Consider the following 22528-nt stretch of genomic DNA (forward strand, 5'->3'; position numbering starts at 1 on the left):
TTGTAGTAAAATGTACATCTTTGTTTCAAATTCTTATTTGGATTAATTCATTTAAATGACTCAGGTGTTATCAGGTGAATGGGTTATTTCCCAACATGACACTGAATTTCCTCCTTGGATAAATAAGGTATTTCTAATTCTGATTCAAAATGATCCAAACCTAAAACTGTCAGAGACACAAATGTTGTGTATTCCCACGTGTTACATAAAAGAAGTTTAATTCTGTATTAAATAGTGATATATTCTACGAGAAACTTCATACCCTCACAACAACTTTATAGAACTAATAACTCATTTTATTCAGAGTTATTAGAGGATTAAACTCACAGTAAAGCAAGATCTTTGGTTTATGAGGACATATGAAGGAATCATATATAGGTCCGAAGGGTATCCATATGAAGTACATATAAAATGTATAAATTGCTAAATTATATAAAAATCAAACGGGGAAAAATAAGGATCACATTCTGTGAAAGTTGAACCAGTGCATATTTATTGAACCACTGCATTTGTTATTGGTCATTTCTGATTGTACATTGTTTGTTTTTTTGTGCTTTGACATGCATGACGAATGTGCACAGACTGACACACACAGAAAAATGATCACAGCTGACGGCTCCACAGTGTGTTCCACGATACCACAGCCGCTCCTGTACGCACACACACACGTACAGAGACACACGTCATACATTATGGACACAGGCCGTCCTCCTCAGCTGTTTTCCCTGAACCAACACCAATCCAAGCGGTGCGTGACTGCAGCCGCGGGATATTCTGTTACTGTGAGAGTGAATATGGAACAGCAGGATTTAGCCCCATAAGCTGTGCAGGGTTAAGGATGTCTCGGGTATCTATGGCAAGCTGCTTCCCCAAAATTAAGCCCTTCTTCCTGGGTGCCACACCTGTCCTGACTGACATGTGATCACTATGAAGTATAGTACAGTGTGTGTGTGGTAAATTTTAACCCTTTAACACCCCTGTGTATCACTGATGACACACTTGCACAGACACACTTTCCATTACCGTAATTACGCAATCGATTGTGCTATTGGAAAAAAAAGAACAATGGTTTCTGAAAGCTGAGAAGTTGGAAAAACGCCCGTTACATAGGTTCCATTATTTCCTGTTTCTGCACATTGAGACAAAAGTCCCTTTTCCACCTATTTTCCACCTGTTCAGTACTTGTCAGTGCTGTCAGTTGTGTCCATACGCCGCATACAAAAACGTGGAAACACTCTTCTGGTTTGTTGGATGAAGACAACCCAAAAGTAGCCACTGTTACCCCTCATTTGATTGACAAACTATTGTCTATTTCCTGAAGAGTTAAGGGTCCCAATCATGATGTCACACCAGTATGATTGACAGCTGATATTGTCCAACAGGAGCCACACCTGTGAACCTCTGGTTATAAAAGCTCAAAATCGCGCTGGTCACACAGCGAATGTTGAGACTTTGAAACCATGTTTATGGGTGACATCACTCCCTGTTGCCACTTGGTTGTGACATAAAATGAATCCCTTGCCGTGTGCAGCGTGGGGACACGAGGACAACAGGATATGGAAACAAAAAAACGCCGCTGTCGAGCTAACAGGCTTAATCAGCATCGTGTGAACTCACATGGCGACGGAATATTTAGAAGTTGTGCAGTGCAGCTTCAGTGAATGGCTCTCTGTGAACTCTCCGTGTCACTCTGTCCACATGTGACACAGAGAAGTGACAGACGCCGTTTTGCAAACACAATGTTTTTGTTTTTTTCTGGGATGAACACAGCCTGCATTCGAGAGAACAATTGTGTTTGTTCTAAGAAAAGAAGAGAAGGAACCACAAAGTGTGGGACAGCGAGCAACATTCTGAAACAGCACTGGGGCATCTGGATCATCGTGTCACCGCAGTGGAAACAGTGCAGGTACAATAGCAACACGCTTATATTGTAAGAATAATTCCTTTGCCATTGCTGTTTTATATCTGCTCAAAGCAATGTCTCCAAAACACTTTTATAAGATCACTATCACGATCAATGTAAACTGTAAGAGGAGCAAATTTGTGTCACAATATAATATTTCTAATGATCTTTTACTGCCATTTCAAGAAATACAGTATCATGAGGAGAAATATAAAACTTATTACTCTAAGCTCTTAAGCTTCACCTGACAACTCATTTGTATGAGGATTCTGGGCTTTCACAGTCCACTCTTTTAACACTGGTTCACTATGTCAACAAGTTTCTTTTAATTCTAGTCTAGTTTGCTGGTGTTTTCTGACCCTGGTTAAGGTTAAAGGTCAGAAAAGAGAAAGAAAAGATCTCCCCCAAAGCGATATAAGATATAAAACTTTATAGTGGCTGATTTCTGGTCTGAACCGACTGAACAGTGTTGCCTCATCTTTCTGCCCCAGAGGTTTGTAGTACGAAGCGAGGTCTTCCCTTTTTCTAAAGAGCCCATACATTATTCTTTACATTAATACTCCAACTACACACACACACACACACACAAATGTAAACTCAGTTAAATATTTAACGCTCAGTTTGATTCCCACCATGTTGGATCATGTATCATTAGAGCCGAGGCTGGAAATGTTATTTCCATGGTGGAAAAAAAACCTTCTTCTTCTTTTCATGCTTTGTCTCTGCTTCCAAAAGCAGGGATGTTAAATTACAGAGCTCGCTCTCCACAAGCCACCCTGTTGCCCATTGCATTGTGGGAATGAAAAAAAACATACAGAGGCTAAAGCTCTCGGTGAGGCGCTCTGTGGAAGGATTACCCACACACTCTAAAGTATGTGATGGATTGTGTGGTAACTCGGCAAATAAAAGAAAAAAAACACACACTTTCATGAACATACGCATCATTTTAATCTACTCTAACATCTTAATCATGCAAAAACTAGTGGGGAGTCTGTTTGTCAACAGTTGGAGCAGTTAACCAAAAGTGTTGGGTTTGAACGATGGATTAGGCGTTAAAAGAGAGAAGGTTTCAAGTCTATGTAAAGTGTGAGGAGCAGATGGAGGCCAGCTGTTGCTTCAGACGAGCCAGTTCATTAAATAAGTGATTATAAATAATTATTATTCAAGTGCTCATTTCTCTGCCGGGCTCATAAGTCAAGTCACAAGGAAGAATGATCCATTTTTACCGCTGAAGTTAACCCTTTAACACCTGAGCCTCAAAATGTTCATCAGCAGAACTGTTTTGTGCTCATTTTAACCATAAGAAGAGAATAAATTATTCATATTGAATATTCATATCATCAATATGTGTTTGAATGTGTGTGAGAACTATTACCTGCAGTGAAGTTGTTGAAACTAACAACCCCCACAGTACAGCACAACAACTGCCCGGGAACTTCTGGACCTTTTGCAAAGAAAGAGAGGACAGAGACAGTATAGGTCATGTTTGTCTTTTTCTTCTACTAATTTCTCAACTACCTGAACAACACCAAATGAGAGATGAGGGTGGTATTAACGCTAAGCAGGCACAGTCATTCAATCTCTTAGACTGATCAGGTTTTTTAATGGGGCAAATAGTATGATTTTATGTAAATAACTTTTAAACATTCACATCTTTTACGGGCTTAGAATGACATGTAGAATATACTGTATATATAAATGACTTACCTTTCCCTCTGACAAACGTCACCTTGCCTTTTTAGGGGGTTAGTAATAATGGTGCGCACGCGGCCACTGTCCAGCTCGACCCACATTTAATGCTAATGAGAAACACGGACAAATATACTTCTCCACAGTCAGCTCTCATCATAGTTCAACACAGCAACACTGAAATAAAACCACATGAAATAAATTCATCTTGCTGCTCAAACAGTTACATCACGAGCATTAGCTTAGCCGCGGCGACATCAAGCTAACAAAGTTATCGACAACATCAAGCTAACAGAGTTAGCAACTTGCTCTTCATACATTTCAAGCATCTAACGTCACCACAAACACTAGTTGTTGTTGTCGGGAACTTATCTCTACACGTACAGCTAATAAAACACACTTTTGTCCGTAAAATCAATCGTATTTTGGCGGAGATCTAACACAATATACCACAGTGTGCACCTGTCTGAGTGTGGCGTTCAAATACCGTAGGAAATCTCAGTGGCATAATACAAAATAATAGAGACAGTAATGAAGACAGGTAGAAATGGCAAGTGAGATCATTAACTATACTAACTCCGTTACACCCTGATGAGCGTCTCTGGAGCTAATGTGTTTGAAAACACCATCACTGTAATTTAGGGACCGAACACAAACATTGCGTTAGGTTATGAATTTACAGAAAATAACAGGGAAATATTTTCTTACCTGATATAACAGGAAATCAGTTATAACCCTTGAAGTTCACAGTACAATTATCCAGGTAATCCATTAGTTGTCAGATAGCCCGACTGACGCCTAGCACTGCAACTTTCAGACACCATTGGAATTTTGTGTAATTACAGTAATGCAAAGTGTCATCTGCGATTTGTTGAAGGGTTAACCATAAGTTGAATTTGTCACGTTCTGGTTGTTGCAATGCAATAAACCACATGTCGTGTTTTAAAACCACATAACACCACAAAAGAGAATGTTGAGAATATTTTCCAGAAATGAGAAGGTAAAGGTTTGAATACATATGAACCACAGAGGAATATGGTGCCCTAATACACTCTAGATAGACAGACAGACAGACAGACAGACAGAAAGATAGACAGACAGACAGACAGACAGATAGATAGATAGATAGATAGATAGATAGATAGATAGATAGATAGATAGATAGATGCTACTTAAACTACACATACTGCAGTGGAACATTGTGCAAATACAACTGATGGATGGTTCCTGTGGACGTTTTTTTTGAAAGCCTTCATACTTGTGTGAAGACAGAGAATGAATTGTTGTTGGACAGTTCTGTCTGTTTTTTCAGCTCGCTCTGTTGAAATGTCCCCCCCCCCTCCTCCCAAGTTCAGCTGGAGCAAAGCATATATCTACAGTGTGTGATTACACTCTCTCCTCTACCTTTAGCGTAGTGTGTGTGCTCACTTCATTTTTGTTGGATGTGAGACATTGCTCTCGGGAGTACCGAGGAATGCTGGATGAAAAGATGGATATTATGCTTGAGGGAAACAGTACCTGGTCTCACGCTCCTGCCCTCCACAGCCATTTTCACTGGGTTACCGGTCAAAGGAGACCCCATGCCTTGCCTGAAAAGCAAAGAGGTGTGAGAAAAAAGGGGGTTTTAAGACGTGTGTGAAGGGAGCCTGCATTTTCAGGAAAGAAGAGGGATTCTTTGAAGAGATGTGTGAGATGTGATCAAATCCAGTGGGACATACATTTTTCAGCATCTAAAGGATTAAGGTGTCGGTGGAGTGCTCGACACTTTATTGAACATCATGTGAAACCCCCGTTCTTTCGGGAAATGTGGCGGGGGGGCTGTGTCAGGGAGCCAAGATCAACAGTTACTCCTGTCACTCTTCTGTGAGTTGATCAATTACAACATCTGAGTATTTATCATATACAGAGAAACAAAACAGTGGTTTTCTCTTGCTCCAGCAATGCAGTGTGGCCCATTTTAATACATGACTCCACCAGACAACATCCTAATCCCATACAGCTGCTTCCTTGTGTCTTAAGCAAAGGTCGGACTACGTGATGTAAACACAATTATGTCCCAAGCCAGCAAATGTAGGGTTTCAGTGCCCATCAGTGTGTAACAGTGAGTGACAATCAAGGCCACATCTGGGACGCCTCACCGTCTCCGGACATTTGTAATTCTTTTGTTAATTCAAGTTCTCGTTGAAGGATTGACAGTCCATACTGTCGTCCTCCTCACCAATCAAGGACAAGGATGCATCCATAGTCGTGTTGTCTCTCTGTTTTAAAACACAACTTTGGAAGCCATTGTTTTTTTTATTGTATTGATGATTTTTGAACATTGTAATGATTTGATTAATAATAATAATTTCCTCCAAAAAAACCAAAGGCAGTAAAAAAGGTATGAAGGTGAGTTGTTCGTGGGGTTCATTCTATTTTGCATGGTCACAAAAACTGGGAAATTCAAATAATTGCACCAATTATGCATTGCAGTACAGGGAATCTGCAACATGAATGTTTCTACGTCACATTGGACATCCCATACAGTGGAAGTGCCGCACTGTGGCACATCGTGTCAAGGCAGATATGGGAATCCCTTTTTATAGAACACGTGGCAGCTGCCACAACGCAGGACACAGAGGTGGAACTTCCACAACTGACTGTGTGTGCACAACAAAACCACATTCACTCCTGTGCTGTTGGCAGATTATTACTGTCTGGGTTTTTTGTTTTCACGTCAGTGTCCATGGCAGGTCCACTGATGGTGGGACTCTTGTCTCGTCTATATTTGACCAGACATGTTAACAGAAAGCAAGTGCAGGTGGTTACACTGTGTTATGTCGTCCGATATGTTAATGTTATTATTAGTTCATGTTGTGTTTCTTTGTGTTTAGTTAAAGTCACTCATGTCCAGTCTTGTCACGCACTTCCTGTTTTATTTTGTACTCTTCTTCTCCCTCTGTTTTCAGATACTGACTTCCTCCCTTTGTGTGATTTTCCCTCCTTTGAGATCGCTAACCCCGCCCCGCTTTGGTTTCACCTGTGTTCCCTTATGATGATGTTCGTTCCTTGGCATCAGTCATTTCTTGTGGGTGTGGCTGATGAGCGGCGCTTGGGACGTCCAACGTGCTTTTTACCCTCTGCTAGTTCCACATACAGCAGAATTTTGGTTATGCTTTGGTCGGGCATGCGTCGGACGTTACCTGCCCATCTTGAGCCTTCTCCAAGAGGGCGTTATAGAACGAGACAGGACCACCGTGTCGGGGCTGTGATCCTGCCACTGGATTCTCATCAGTCTGCGTAAACATGTTGTGTGGAAGTGGTTCAGGTGTCGAGCGTGTCTGCTGTAAACTGTCCAAGTCTCACAGGCATAGAGGAGAGTGGAGACAACTACTGCACTGTTCCCCTATACCTCTTGTATAAATAGTCCTTATTTCCCTTGTCTTGTGTCAGTTTGTTTTTATCTGTCTTGCTTCACAGTCCTGTCGTCCAAGAACCACGTCATCAAGTCTAAGTTAAGTTTTTTGAGTATAGATTTTACTTTGGAGTTGAACATTTGAGTCCTCCTTGTTGAGTTTAAAGCCCTCACAAACTGTATAATTTCAGTTGGACTAACATGTTTTTATATAGCCTCTATGGTATCGATGAATAACTATTTCAAGCTCGTCCTTTATCTCAAGAGCGTTACTTGTTCAGACAAAGAGAACGTGAGACACGTCGGTGAGTCAGACTATGGCGGCGGCGGCGGCACGATCAACGCCACGTGTCAACGTTCCCGTGCAATAAACCGACTTATTAAAGCAGCTGGTGCACACTATCATCTTTTTAATTAAACTTCCATATTTCATGGAAATCTTTGAACATTGGTGAATGAGGCATATCTGCTCTATGTTTCATGTTTTGGGACTAATCAATACAAGCGTGATTAAAGCTAATGCTCTGCATGGAAATCGCGCTTTCTGGGCATCGCAGTCTCGTTATCTTTTACTCTTTCTATACATTTATGCATATAAATTCACAGAGGGGATCAAAGATCCTTAGTCAAAAAAGACGACAGGATTATAGCACTGATGTCTTCAGGAATCTTATCAGTATACTGTCTCCTGATCCTGCCAAGACTCATCCTTTTTTTACACCACTGTGCCATCAGATGTGCGCTCCTTGTTATGCAAAGAAGAGGCTGAAACGTCTCAAGACAGACGCCGCCTAAAAGGCATCAAAAGATAGTCGCAAATAATTTCTTAAGAGCACAAAATTATCGCTGAAAGGCATTCTCTTTGAATATCCAAACTGTCGCTGTGGAAACAGCACTTTTTTTTAATCCTGTGAAAACACCTCTTTGTAGTTATTCAAAAATATTATTCAAAACAAACAACAGACACATGTCTCCATGTGCCTCAATCACAGGGAGAGGCTGTCCAACTCTGACCATGATGTATTTCACACATGCTGCTTTCTCCAGGTGGGGTAAATGCTGTTATTGTTTGACTTTGTTATCCTTGTCCAGGCCATTTGCACAAAACCAGACGCGAAATGTCAACTTTGCTTTGGAGGAAATGCATCAACGCTAATACCGTCATACTAATAAATGATAATTGGGTTTGGGCCATTTGCAAGTCTGTCATCTTGTTGAGCTCTTACGAGGAGAAAAAGCCCACAGAATGAAATGTGTGGGGTATAAACGAGGCCTGCAGCCAAGATCCAGCACTGTTTGGCACAGGGTGGTGGATTTTCTAAGGAGGGACTGAGGACAGGCGAGGGATTAATCATCTCTTGCAGTGATGTCATCGCGTTTTTTGATTTTTTACTCTGATTACACTGGTGGAGACACACACTTGTAATGTTCTGCCTCCCCAACTGTCTTTGTTTTCAAACTAACTGGCTTAGAAGGACAAATCAAAAAACACACAAACTCCAGTTTCCAGCCCAAAAAGGCCTGTCTCACAGTGAGATAAAGCAGCAAACACATTCCTGGGATATCATTGACTTAAAAGCCGTGGAGCCGAAGTTTTAAATATAAACAAATGTCTGGTTCATTCAAACTGCTGTTAAAGGAGTTCACACAATGCTGATTAAGCCTATCAGCTCCACTCAATTTTGAACCGGCTGGCATGTTCACGCCGAAAATAAATAGATTCAGAGCCTGAAATGTTGGCCGGTGAAACTCGGTTTTTCCTTAAGAACCGCTGCGTCATTAGTGGACGTGTCAGTGTAAGCTGTAGACAAGCGGACGACGGAAAAACAAAAAAACATAGTGGTGAAAATGGCAAAGAACATGCAATCATCTCTGGACGAGACCAAATATTTGGTGTTGATTTGGTTTCCAGGAGAGAGCGGAGAGCAACACTGTGACATGTTTACTTTGGCTCGTGTTGTTCATCCAGCGAGCCTTTGATGATGTCGGGCGGAGGAACCTTGTTTTGTTTTTCCTCGGTGCAGTCGTGTCTCGTTTGTGTGTCGCCTGTGATTTTCCTGCTTGATGTGTTATTTTTTTTCTGATGGCGGCAACGCCGAGTAAGATGGCTGCCCACAAAAAAGTGCATTAAACCGCTAAAAAAAACATAATAAACCTTTACACCCAGTACAGCTGTCCACAATGTGTACTTTGCCAAGATAATGCTAAGCAAATCACAGCTGCTGCTGCTGTTACTGCACCACACAGCTCCAAATTTCCTGGATAATGTATGGAAAAGTGACATTACATTAAAAGACATATATTAAACACCTAACTTACCAAAATACAGTACAACCAAGAAACTAGAAGAAAGCTAGACCAGTCACTATTATACATTTTCATTCCACAACATCTAGACAAAGGGCCTGGACCATCTATATGGTCCAGTCTAAATGTTTCCCCTCTACAGCTATAACAGCATCTGTGAAGTCTTTCTACGAGATTTCAGAGTGTCTTCTCTGACATTTGTTTGCCCAGTTCATCCATTAGAGCATTTGTGAGGTGAGACACTGATGTTGAATGACTGGTTCTTGCTCACAACGGTGTTCAGTGGGGTTGAGATTCAGGGCTCGTCGAGATCTTCCAGCCCAAACTCACACTAACTAATGTATGTCTTTAAGGACCGTGCTTTGTGCACCATAAAGACAGACCTTCCCCAAACTGTTCCCCTAAAGTTGGAGGCATCAAATTGTCAATTACCTTTAGTTGGCATCAAATCTAAAAGACATGGTGTAATTTGTCCATTGTGGGCGTTTGTAAAAACAATGTGGACCAAATTTTGTAGGCCTCTGTAGAGCTGACCTGGGGTGATTGTACGCTTCACTGGAACATGGGTCCTGTAGACTTAACCTCAGAAGAACAGCCTCATTCCATTATCTATAAACAGGCGGCACAGTGCGGTTAGCTAAGTAACAGGTGAGCGTGGTCTCCTGGTGTTTGCCAAACTCTGACTCTTCCATCAGACTGTTAGATATGTGCAGTCTGATCCATCACTCCACAGCTCCAGACTGAAACACACTCACATCCAGTGACCGCTTGTTGTACAAATGAAAACACCTGAATCCAATGATTTAGCGAGGGAGGACCGGTACTCTTGTCCACGCCGCGTTTCCCTGGAGATCCGTCCGTCTGTGGCTTTAAACATAGACTTCTACTTTTAGATTTATATATGTCGTTTCCATTATTCTTTCACCACTAATCATAATCATTTTGATTAACAGCCTTTTATGGAAATGTTAAGTTGAAATATTCGCAGCTCGAAGCCGCCACTATAGCATCAGTGAGAGGATACGGTTTCAGACCGTGTTTGAGTTAATGCCCCATCTGGTATTCACAAAACACACACAACTGACACGAGACGAATGTTGCAGAACACCGAGAACTAAAATGGAGCAAGAGTTTCAGGAATGATGACAATTTCATGATCGCCCGTGAAAAATGAGCTTAGTGTATTGGAGTTGATGTATATGGTACATCAGGGTAGAGATCAGAGGGTAAAAAGTTATGATGGATCCAAGGTTTTTATATATTCTGCCTTTCACCGAGAATTAAAGAAGTAATGTTGAGATAGACAAGTTAGCCAAGGTCTGCGGTTGCCAAATACAGCGATGAGGGAGGCCATGATGTATTCTCCTGATTTCTTTTTTTTCCCACTTTTTGTAACCTGAACTTGACAGTAAATCTCTGCATGCCAGCAGGAGAATGCAGAGGATGTTTGAAAGGGAAATGGAAACAATATGGGAGCTCTGAAGGTTGTAGGGAAGAAGCCCCAAAAATACTCACTTTCATGAAAAGGGCACACATTCATCATAAAGAGGTGAATTATAGTGTTATGTTATTTAATCAAGATACAGGGAAAATATTCCTATGAAAGATTTAAAGCTAATTCTACGCAGTGTAGGTGCAAAAGCAGCATAAATACTTTCATATTCACTAAAATGTCCATCAAATGTATGGTAAGACATTGCACTGAATCAGAGAGATACCATTTGTACCGTATGTTATTGTTATTTGTCAGCTGCTCAGATGACTTTAAGATGCATGTACGCTGAGGTCACTTTGTCAGTTGAAGAATGAAGAGGTGACAGCGAAAGTCAACAAAGAAAAATGATCTTGAGTCTTATACGTCTTGTAGTTTTGCCAAAATCAACAGGTGTGTAAGGCAGGAGCGCACAGGAAAACGACGGCATGGCGACTTGCGGGTGAGCAGAAAACCATCTGCATGCTGAGGATTCAGTTTCCAGGATGTTTCCTTGTTACCAATCAAGAGAGGAAATCATGTGCAGAACCACAGGGGATCCACCTCGAGACGTCTGGTAAACCTCAAAAACAAAAGTCTGTGACCTTCTGAGAGACTGTGTGGAGGAAAAAAGGAAGGAGCTCATGATCCGATGTCATCGTCTCAAACATGGAGCTGGTGGACCGGGCTTGTACGACTTGATGTTTCACCAGGTGGAGCCACTTCACGCGAAAGCAGATTTAATGTTGTGTCTTATCTACAGGTTCACATCTTAACTTTTGTAATGGCATATTGCATGCACACAGACACACAGTTTCTTTATGTCACACAAGGTTCAGTGGTTAGTTGTTTCTTGGGTCACACGAGGTGTAGAGGGCAATTATAAGTTTCCCATTTCATCTCAAGGTCCCTGTCCTCCCAAGAAACTCCCTGTTCTCTACTGATATCTGCTAGTTTCTCACAACAGCTTATTGGCATCATATCAGACAACTACTCTATCCAATGAACCTTCTGTTCTTCTGTATCACGTACACATACTGCTGAAGACATGTTTATATACGCCTTGTTTCTCTCTGCTCAGTGTTGTTCACTTTGCAGACTCTTAGACTCTGTAAACTGTGCTCCTCTGGTTGCAACTCAGATTAAATCAACTTGCTTGTATTCATCCGACTCAGTTCTCGTGCTTCATCTCACTCACAAAAGTTCCCACAACAATTTGGTGTCAGAAGTGGGATCGTCTGAGAGTCCGTCGGGATCAAAAGGACGTCGGCAGCGCGCACCTGGAATCCAGGAGATCTTCCTCTACCTCCAACCAAGTATTCAGAGAGAGGGGACCGGCGATCCAATTGATTGACTGACTGGCTCCACGACGATCCAAGATAAAGATAACGTCCGTTTGAGACGGTGAGATGTTGACTTTCCAAATTCCAAATTTACCAATGATTCATGAATAATGACAATGATTCTGTAATCAATAGAGAAAAGTTTTTTTATGTATTTTCTGAGTCTGTGGATACTTGCATTACTGCTGGTCATCATTTTCCATCGTTTACTTCCTTTTTGTTTTGGAACATTGACACGGAACTGTCATGTTGTAGGTTTTGATTGAAGGGGTTTATTTCCTTGAAATTGAAACTGAGTTTGTAGGTATAGGTTTTCATAACCTGATACTGAGTTTGTAGGTATAGGTTTTTATAACCTGATACTGAGTTTGTAGGTACAGATTTTTATAATCTGATACTGAGTTGTAGGTACAGATCTTTATGGTCTGATACTGAAGTAGGTGAGAACTTTCCACTCTCACTGAGGTAGGTGAGAACGTTCCATTCTCACTGAAGTTAGGTGTGGGTTATAGGCGTCAAAGACCTACACCTAGGATTATTTACTAGAAGTCAGGGACTTACCGGTAGACAGGGTCTATACGAGGTAAATAATCAAAAGAGTCAGGGACTCTTGGTAAAAAGGAAACATGGGTACCCAAGGAAGTAAACGAGCGAAAAATGATCCAGACAGTCCAATTATTCTGGCCATGAAACAAAAATATGGGGATCAAAGTGTTGAATGTTTAAATTACTGGGTAACAAATCATGGATTCCCAGAAGGGGGATCGTTGAGCAAAACTCAACTGAAAAAATTACGTGAAAGTCTTGAGAAAGAAAGACAGACAATTATGAGCAAAAAGAGAGTGAAAAGTGATAAAATGAGAGAGATTGAAAAGAATGAAGGATGTCTGAAAAAGTGGGAAGATGAATGTGAAACGAGAGAAAGGAGACAAGTGTGCAAAATGATAACATGTATGAAAGTTGATAAGAAAGACAAAGGAAGTGATTTTGAACCTAAGAGTAAAAAGAATTCTCTCTATCCTAAACTGACAGGGTGCGGTCAGAGCTCTCTGGTTGATGACGCTTCCTGGTCCCTCCCTCGAAGACGACCCCCTCCAGATGCAATGGCTCCGCCTTCGGTTCCTCCTCCATACAACGCCTCATCTGCCACGTCATCACCGATGTCATCCATATCCTCTTTCATGAACACTCCCTCACCAGGCTCCAGTGTCCTCACCTCCTCCTCCCTCTCCCCTCCAATTGCAGCACGCACCAGACAACAATCAGATTCAGCTCTTACGATGCCAATGGTGCAAGTTATGGGTCCGGATGGAAATCCAGGTTTTGTCTACCGCCCATGGACAACTCAGGACCTGATTGATGCAGCATCACACCTCCCAAAGCCTGCACAAGGTGGCGCTGCCATGGCACGAGCCTATGTTCAGTTCATCAAAGATTTCACACCAACCTCAGGCGAAATCCAGAGAGTCATGATGAAATACATGAAACCATCTGATTTCTCCAAGGTGAAAGACATTTTCCCAAGAGATGGCGACTTCAGACCACAAACGGTGAATTGGGACACTAATGACAATGCTGATCTAGCAGACCGACAGTATCAGGACTTTGTCACACAATTAGGACTGAAATTGGTTGAGGTTTTCCCTGCTCACTGTGACCTCGCTAAAGTGAATGCCTGCTGTCAGAAGGAAGATGAATCACCACGTGACTACAGTCACCGCCTGCAAGAGGTGTTTGACGAAAACAGTGGCATTCCTCGTCCTGATCCATTCCCAGGCAATGACACCACACCCTATGAGAGTCTGCTCAAAACCAGCTTCCTCACTGGCCTGCTGCCAGAAGTCCGTCAGCGCACACTTGACCTGTGCGTAGGCGCGAACGACCCTTCTGTTCGCATGATTGATGTTGTGAGACATGCTGACCATGCATACAAACGCCTGCAGGACAAGAAAGACGCTGAGAAAAAGAAAAGAAAAGACACTGAACACAGAGCTATGTTAACTATGCTCTCTCAACAAGTTGCAGTACCATCAACTCAACCACTTCCAGTTCAGCACTACGGTGTTTCACAACGAAGAGGAAGAGGCATGCAGAGGGGACGCAGGCCATGGCAAGGAGAGAGATCAGGTCCAAGAATGGGACCACCACCAGGTTACGATGTGTGCTTCCTGTGTGGCACTAAAGGACATTGGGCAAAGGATTGCACACAATTCCGAGGCCGAGGCAGAGGCAGAGGTGCTCCACCTAGAGGCAGAAATGACCGTTGGCAACAATCATCTGACTGATCTGAGAGACGAGGGAAGGGAGGACCAGATGCGTGCGTCACCCAGACAGCCTACCCTGAACCTTCAGAAAAGGGGAGTGAGAATGACACACACACACACACCACTCACACGCTTACACCGCAGCAACAACACCAACTACTCACAGATACTATTGAAGTTTTACAGAGAAAAACTGAGTTTAAACCTATAGGAACATACACCATGTATGATGACTCAATGGTGCAGAAACTGCCCACTATGATTTTGAATGTTGCAGGAAAAGATGTTACATTTATGGTTGACTCGGGTGCAACACGCACAGTGTTAAAATACTCTGAAATACCTGAGGCCAAACTCAGTGGCAATTTCATGTATTCCATTGGTGCATGTGGAACAACAGTGAAAGAGAACTATACATCTCCAATTACGTGTTCTCATCCTGAACCATTTACTAAAGTAAAGCACTCATTTTTGCTTTCCCAAGTCTGTCCATTCAACTTGTTAGGACGAGACTTGATGATGGCTTTTGGCATCGACCTGATTTCGACACCAGAAGGAGTTAAAGCTGTGAGACGAACAACTCCACCCAATCCTGAAGCCTATATAATGGCTAAGTATCAACCTGATTTAATCTCCTCGCTGCTCTACATATACCAATGGAAAGTTGAGAGTGTTTTGGCTCCATCTCTAACTGAACGTGCACATGCACTGGTTAGCCCAACTGCAGCTTTCATGCAGCCTGAGGCACTCCATTGCACGTCACACGTGACAACTGACCTTGACAGAGACTATGAAACTAAATGGTGGACTGACATCAAAGATACTCTACTGACTGACTCTCTCTACTGGACAGACCTGCGATGTGCACTTTCTGTCAGCTTAACAGCTGAACAACAACGATTTTTTCTGATTAACAATTCACATCCACATATTTCGCTTTCCAAAGGACAAACTGATCAATGGAGAGATTTAGGTCCATGGACAAAATCATGCATTGAGCTCAAAGATTGGCAATCTACACCTGACCCACATGTGTCGTACTCGCCAAAGGGGGTGTTTTCAAAACTGCATGCAAATTAACTGTGGCTACTCTGAAATCTGTCTACTTGCTAGACCACAATCTTGATAAAACCGAACACATACACCAAATGCTCTCCGCAGAACAGATCCATCCAGCCCTTGCACAAGTCCCACCCAAATTGTGGGCACAAGGCAAATATGATGTAGGTCTCATAAAAAATTGTGAACCTGTAATAGTCACTCCTAAGTCTGACTACAGACCAAAACGAGTTCAGTACCCTCTGCGTCCGGAAGCCGTCGACGGCATTAAACCTGTTTTTAAATCCTTATTGGAAGCTGGTGTTATTATCCCATGCAATGACTCACCTGTCTGCACTCCTATTTTTCCAGTTCAAAAAGCTAGAGAACCACCATCTCTACCCGAGTGGCGATTTGTTCAAGACTTAAAAGCAGTTAATGCAGCTGTTCATGCCAGAACACCAAGTGTTCCTAACCCCTACACTTTGCTTTCACAAGTTCCATCCTCTGCTAAGTGGTTTTCAGTTGTTGATCTATCAAATGCATTTTTCAGTGTTCCTGTTCACAAGGATTCTCAGTACTGGTTTGCATTCCAGTTCAACGGGAAAGGTTATACTTTCACCCGTTTATGTCAGGGTTTCACTGAATCACCAACAATTTACAATCAGGCTTTATGCGAATCATTGTCGCCTCTAGCGCTCTCTGATGGCACTGCCTTACTACAATATGTAGACGATCTTCTGATCTGCGCTCCAACTGAAAAACAATGCATAACTGACACTATCAAACTGCTCAAACATCTGGCAGAAGAAGGACACAAAGCCAGCTTAAACAAGCTACAATTTGTCAGACAAGCTGTGACCTTCCTGGGTCACATAATTTCTGGTGAAGGCAAAACTATGTCTCCAAAACATATTGAAGCTATCCAAAAGATTCCAAAACCAATTACCCAAAAACAAATGCTATCTTTCCTGGGGATGTGTTCCTACTGTCGCGCTTTTGTCCCTAATTTTTCTGAGGTTGAAAGACCCCTCAGGACCTTGTGTCACCAATCAGGCATGACCTCTCGCTCACAACTTGAGTGGACACCGGAAGCAGACACTGCATTCCTGAACTTGAAACTTCAACTTCAGTCTCCTCCCACACTTGGACTTCCTGACCCAACCAAACCATTCACTCAGACTGTGGATGAACGTTCGGGTTGCATGACTTCTGTCCTCCTACAACCTCATGGTGATAGGCTCCGTCCTGTGGCATATTTCTCGGGTAAACTCGATCCTGTTGCAGCAGGCATGCCAAAATGTCTCAGAGCTGTAGCAGCTGCTGAAAAAGCCCTTTTGGCCTCAAGAGATATAGTTGGCTACGCTCCTTTGACTATTCTTGTGCCACATGCGGTCTCTTTGATCCTTTCTGAGCAGAAAACATCACACCTTTCGGCTGCTAGACACCTTAGGTATCACACGTGTCTTCTTGACATGCCTAATGTCACTCTTAAGAGGTGTACTGTTCTTAACCCTGCTACTCTGCTCCCTCTTCCACAGGATGGTGAGCCTCATGATTGCATGGCTGAACTTTCAGCATCTTGTTCTCCAAGACCTGATCTGACAGAAACGCCCTTGACAAATCCTGACCTTGTCCTCTATGTAGATGGCTCTGCTTCAAGAGACCCAGTTACAGGTCTCTGCCGTGTTGGTTTTGCTGTTTGTTCTGACTATGACGTGATGATGTCATCATCTCTTCCACCTCACTTCTCAGCTCAAGCTGCAGAACTTGTGGCCTTAACGACTGCCTGCCAATTAGCTAAGGGTAGATCTGTAAATATCTACACTGATTCCAGATATGCTTTTGGTGTTGTTCATGACTTTGGTGCACTTTGGAAACATAGAGGTTTTCTGAAATCTGATGGCAAGCCTGTTTTGCATCACACACTCATTGCAGATCTCTTAGATGCCATCCTTCTTCCTTCTGCCATTTCTGTGTGTAAATGTGCTGCTCACACTAATGCCTCTGACCCGATTTCTACAGGTAACGCTCGAGCGGATGCAGCTGCGAAGGCAGCTTCTCTTCTCCCTTTGTCTACCTCTTCTGTATCACATACTTTGGTTTCAGTTTCTTCTGACGTACCATCTTCCCTCAGTGCTGTTCAATCTTTTGCATCTCCAAAAGATAAGCAACTTTGGAGAAACGCAGGTGCTTCATGTCATGATGGCATCTGGATAGGCCCCGACAACAACCCGTGTTTGCCTTCCCATTTCTTCCCTCACTATGCTAAATTGACGCATGGGTCTGACCATGCATCAAAAGGAGGGATGCAGCAAATGATTAACACATTTTGGTTCACAAAAGGGTTTTCTGCCTATGCTCAAAAACACTGCCAAGCCTGTGTTATCTGTGCTACTCACAATGTAGGCAGGGCAATCCAACCTTCCCAACAAGCTGCTCATCCTCAACCAACTCGACCTTTTGAGCATGTCATGATGGATTTTGTAGAACTAACTCCATCAGAAGGAAAGTCTCATTGTTTAGTGATGGTAGACATGTGGAGCAAATGGGTTGAAGTGTTCCCAGCCTCAAAACAATCTGCCTCAGTAGTAGCTAAAGCCCTTCTTACTGAAATCATTCCCAGATGGGGAATTCCAGCTAAAATCTCCAGTGATAATGGCAGCCATTTTGTTAATTCAGCTATCACTGAACTGAGCCTATACTTAGGTATTAACCTGAGAACACACTGTGCCTACCACCCAGCTAGTGGAGGTGCAGTAGAGAGGGAGAATGGAACACTAAAGAACAAGCTGGCCAAGTGTTGTGAAGACACAGGTCTTCCATGGACAAAAGCACTTCCTCTAGTGCTTATGTATATGAGAATGCGAAAACGAAACAGAACTAACTTGAGCCCCTTTGAGATTCTTTTTGCAACTCCTCCTTCTGTAGGTGTGGAAGCTCCCCGATCTCCACCCCCATCAACAGCTCTTTGTGATCACAACACACTAACCTACTGTACCAATCTATCCAAACAGCTCTCTGATGTAAAGAAACAGGTGATCGCAGCCCTCCCTGTTCCAGCCAGTGGTCCCCTGCACCAGCTCGAACCAGGTGACTTTGTGGTCATAAAAGACTTCAGGAGGAAGTCGTGGAGGAACAGGAGGTGGCAAGGTCCGTTCCAGATCCTGCTGACAACCCACACTGCTGTGAAGGTCGCTGAGCGGGCTACCTGGATCCACGCCAGCCACTGCAGAAAGGTTCCAGCACCCCCTGCTGGTGCTCCTGGAAAACTACAAACTCCAGAGGCTGCTAAGTAAGACTTTGCGTTCGTAACAGGCACGCAGGCGACCAAGGGTCCGAAGAAAGAAGACAACAAGTGGCGTGCAGACGTAGTTTCTGTGTCACCTTCGTGGGCGCAAGAAGACCTACACCACACCACACCCTACACGTGTTACACCATTTCACTGTCTTTATTTTTCACACAGTGACTCTCCCCTTACAAGTCTGTATATTTTTATGTGCGGTTTTTATCTAGTTTCTGTAATAGTTATATTTGTTACGTTGTTGTTCGCACTACTCCCTTACCTCCTTGATACATAGGCCATGGACCGTAACAGACCCTGGCATCCGTTCAGACACCCAGGCCTGTGTGGTATACGAGGCACTATGTGTTGTTTCCTGTTTTTAACCTTGATCATTGTCCTTCCGATTCTGTTTTTTCTGAGACCACAGCTCATTCACCACTCACTTGACGCTAACACGAGTGATACCAACCAGCTGGTTCACCGTTTTAAACGCACGCTCCTGAAAAATGACAGTCTCCATGACCATACGCAGAATGTCTGGTACCAAACCATGTTTTTCTTTGCTAAACAACAGACCAGTTCCCCTTGTTATGTTTGTTCCTTGATACCTCGCACTACCACTGGTTCAGTCCCTGTTGTTCCTAGACCCCTCAATGCGACTGAGACTCTTTCTGTGTTGGTAGCCATGACAACAACTGCCACTGACACTGTTGACGATTCGTGGATAACAGTTAACATGACTAGGCGACTGGCAATGATTAATGAAACCTTAGTAGACTATACGGGTTTGAAGTGGCGTTTTAATCCTTCTTCTTTGCCACTTGGTAGTAGACAAACTCGCCTCTCCGCACCAGTTTTTCATACACAATTGGCACCCTGGAAACCAAAGGTCTGTTTCCGACGAAATTGCATTTCCCCTGGGACTGGATGTGCACCTAATGTTCCAGTTGGAACTTCTGCCCATTGTGAGCAAGTTGTAAATGCTGGCTGTGGGGTTCGTTCTTGCGGTGACCCATGTCCAAACGCTGACGGCGTCCCATTCATTGGTAGAGCTAATCTTACTGGGATCCCTACTAAAACCAATTCTTCAGTTACCAATCCTTATGTTAGACTTCCCAATCCAACACTCGGTGCCAGTACTCTGAAATCGCATGTGTGGGTTTGTGGAAAGTATGTTTATCTTTTCCTCCCTCCACGTTGGTGTGGTCTTTGCTATCTGGCTAAATTGATTCCTAATTACAGACTGACCAATAACCTTACTTACTTCATCTCACAATATACGCACTACCATGCTGGCCATTTGGCTAAACGTGATGTACGTGTCTCTGCTGGCAGTAAGTTCCTGGCCGCAATCTTGCCTCAATGGGGTACGGTGCATTTAAGTCACCATATTGACACACTTGCCGTAGATCTAGAGAATTTGACTACATTGACCACTCAAGGTTTTGAGGCCCTATCCCCGGAAATCCAAGCTCTCCGCGATGTGGCCTTGCAGAACAGAATGGCCCTGGATCTTTTGTTAGCCTCTCAGGGTGGGGTGTGTCATATTATTGGTTCAGAATGTTGCACGTATATTCCCGACAATACGGACAATGTGACAGACACGATCGTACACCTTAATGACCTCCTTCGCACACAGCTCAGCCGTGACAGCCCTTCCCCCTCTTCTGGTTGGGACTGGTGGTCTTGGCTTACGTCCGGGGGATGGAAGGCGTGGTTGATGAAGCTTGGGCTGTTCTGTGTTTCTCTGTTTTTTTTACTGTGCTGTTTGTCCAGCTGTATTATTCCTATGGTCAAGAAAATTGTGGGCTCCTTGTTCTCGTTGCAGATGACACGCTATCACCTGCTTTCTGTCACTGCTTCTGCTCCCCAGGTGGCTTTGGACGACATAGCTGCCACTTATGTACTGACCATGGACGCGAGCACAGACGACTCACACACTGATGCTGACTCTGATGCATGTGTATAAAGGATTTTGTTTGACAGTAACCCAGTTCTCTCTTTGCTATGCTCTACTCAGGATGCTTTCATCCACAAAAACAGCTTGCAACTTTTACCTTAAGGTTTTCCATTGAATTGTATTCTGTGTGACGACTGATCGTAAACCAGTTGGAATGCTCAGTCTGAAGTTTTGAATACTGTTCTTTTCTCATATTTGATTGTCATCTGGGATTTGTTGTGTTATATTGTGTGTGCATATTTTGTTGCTTCTATTGTTGATTGTGTTTTATTGGTTGTTTTTCTCTTCCTCGTTTATCCTTAAGGATAAAAAGGGGGGAAATGTAATGGCATATTGCATGCACACAGACACACAGTTTCTTTATGTCACACAAGGTTCAGTGGTTAGTTGTTTCTTGGGTCACACGAGGTGTAGAGGGCAATTATAAGTTTCCCATTTCATCTCAAGGTCCCTGTCCTCCCAAGAAACTCCCTGTTCTCTACTGATATCTGCTAGTTTCTCACAACAGCTTATTGGCATCATATCAGACAACTACTCTATCCAATGAACCTTCTGTTCTTCTGTATCACGTACACATACTGCTGAAGACATGTTTATATACGCCTTGTTTCTCTCTGCTCAGTGTTGTTCACTTTGCAGACTCTTCGACTCTGTAAACTGTGCTCCTCTGGTTGCAACTCAGATTAAATCAACTTGCTTGTATTCATCCGACTCAGTTCTCGTGCTTCATCTCACTCACAAAAGTTCCCACAACACTTTCCTTGTAACAGTGATGTCACCTTCTGATGTTGTATTCCAGTTTTTATTCCTTTTCCCTTTGATGTACCAATGTTGAGCACCTGTTAATGACCTCCTCTTGGTCTCTGATTGGTTTGGGTCTCTGGGGTCATCAAAGTTACAGAGAATGGGCATCGGGAACGAGGATTTAACCCTTAGAGGCATGGATCTGTGCCGCATGTGCACCCATGGTAAGTTCCCGGGAGGGTGTGTTTTTATAGGTCACATATCCAGGCTTTAAAAAATGTGTGGGTTTTTTGTCTTCTTATGTGTTGTTGAGTCAAAGTTCTGATTTATTTTATATCGCATTTTCAGCAGCGATAAATGTGCAGAAGTCACAAAATAGAGCGTTTTTCTTTTATGTTTGTTCATAAAACTGAAACTGACATATTTCCAATTTTAAACGTTTTGAGTACTTTTTGCTCAGCTGTAGTTTTACACCAGATTATTTACATTGTGCTGGAGAAAAGGATATCAGACACTCAATATTGCACATGTGTATATCCTGTGTATATACTGCACGTTTAAACATAGTAATAGTGTTAAAGTTGCTGATCCTCAGTGTAAATCTGTGTTAAATAGCTCTACATTTGGACACGTGTCACTGATACTACTTTGTTTTCATTTAAAAAGCACAAATTCTGCTCCAGATAGACCTGTCATGTGTCACACTGTCCACCCCCAAAGATTGAGAGGTTTCAAAACACTTCTGGCTCCATTTTGGTGTGAAATCACAGAACCTGTTTGCTGGTTCTTATCAGTTGACTGTAAGCTGTGAACAGAAAGTGCGTAACAATTCCTTTCAGGTTGAGTTTCACACTTTTTTGTCTTGTCAAATAAAAGACATACCTGCACCTACAACTCGCCGTTGTTGTTTCTAGTTATCGGAGCTCTCTGACACTGAGCAAGCAACGGCAGAGGGAAGACTCTGCTTACTGTTTATGCCCAACAGTGCCTGGACGGTCATATGATCTGTTTTTAACACATTAGTATGGATGTCAACTCTTTGACAGTAAATGTTTTCTGGTCTTAAACAACACTTTAGCTAGAGAGGTGGTTCTCTCTGTGCTCCTGAGATGAAGCTGTTTGTCAGTG

The 22528-nt window shown here is 42.9% G+C and overlaps 1 protein-coding gene and 1 long non-coding RNA gene across 2 annotated transcripts; one reads left to right on the forward strand and one right to left on the reverse strand.

The window, feature by feature from the left end:
• Nucleotides 1–472: 472 nt before the first annotated feature.
• On the reverse strand, nucleotides 473–4077 carry LOC122777585. The gene is made up of 3 exons (XR_006361342.1): nucleotides 3611–4077; nucleotides 3279–3347; nucleotides 473–650 (listed from the first exon to the last, which is right to left on the reverse strand). It is a non-coding gene; the product is annotated as an uncharacterized LOC122777585 (long non-coding RNA).
• Nucleotides 4078–15426: 11349 nt separating this feature from the next.
• On the forward strand, nucleotides 15427–18880 carry LOC122777778 (protein NYNRIN-like). The gene has a single exon (XM_044039238.1). It carries the CDS (start codon nucleotides 15520–15522, stop codon nucleotides 18706–18708), a length of 3189 nt encoding a protein of 1062 aa, XP_043895173.1. The 5' UTR covers nucleotides 15427–15519; the 3' UTR covers nucleotides 18709–18880.
• Nucleotides 18881–22528: the final 3648 nt, after the last annotated feature.

This window comes from Solea senegalensis, linkage group LG11 (assembly GCF_019176455.1).
Source record: "Solea senegalensis isolate Sse05_10M linkage group LG11, IFAPA_SoseM_1, whole genome shotgun sequence".
In the NCBI taxonomy this organism is placed as follows: domain Eukaryota; kingdom Metazoa; phylum Chordata; class Actinopteri; order Pleuronectiformes; family Soleidae; genus Solea; species Solea senegalensis.

Coding starts and splice junctions, on each gene's coding strand:
- LOC122777778 (XM_044039238.1), top strand. CDS start 15,520: ATGCTCTCCGCAGAACAGATCCATCCAGCCCTTGCACAAGTCCCACCC.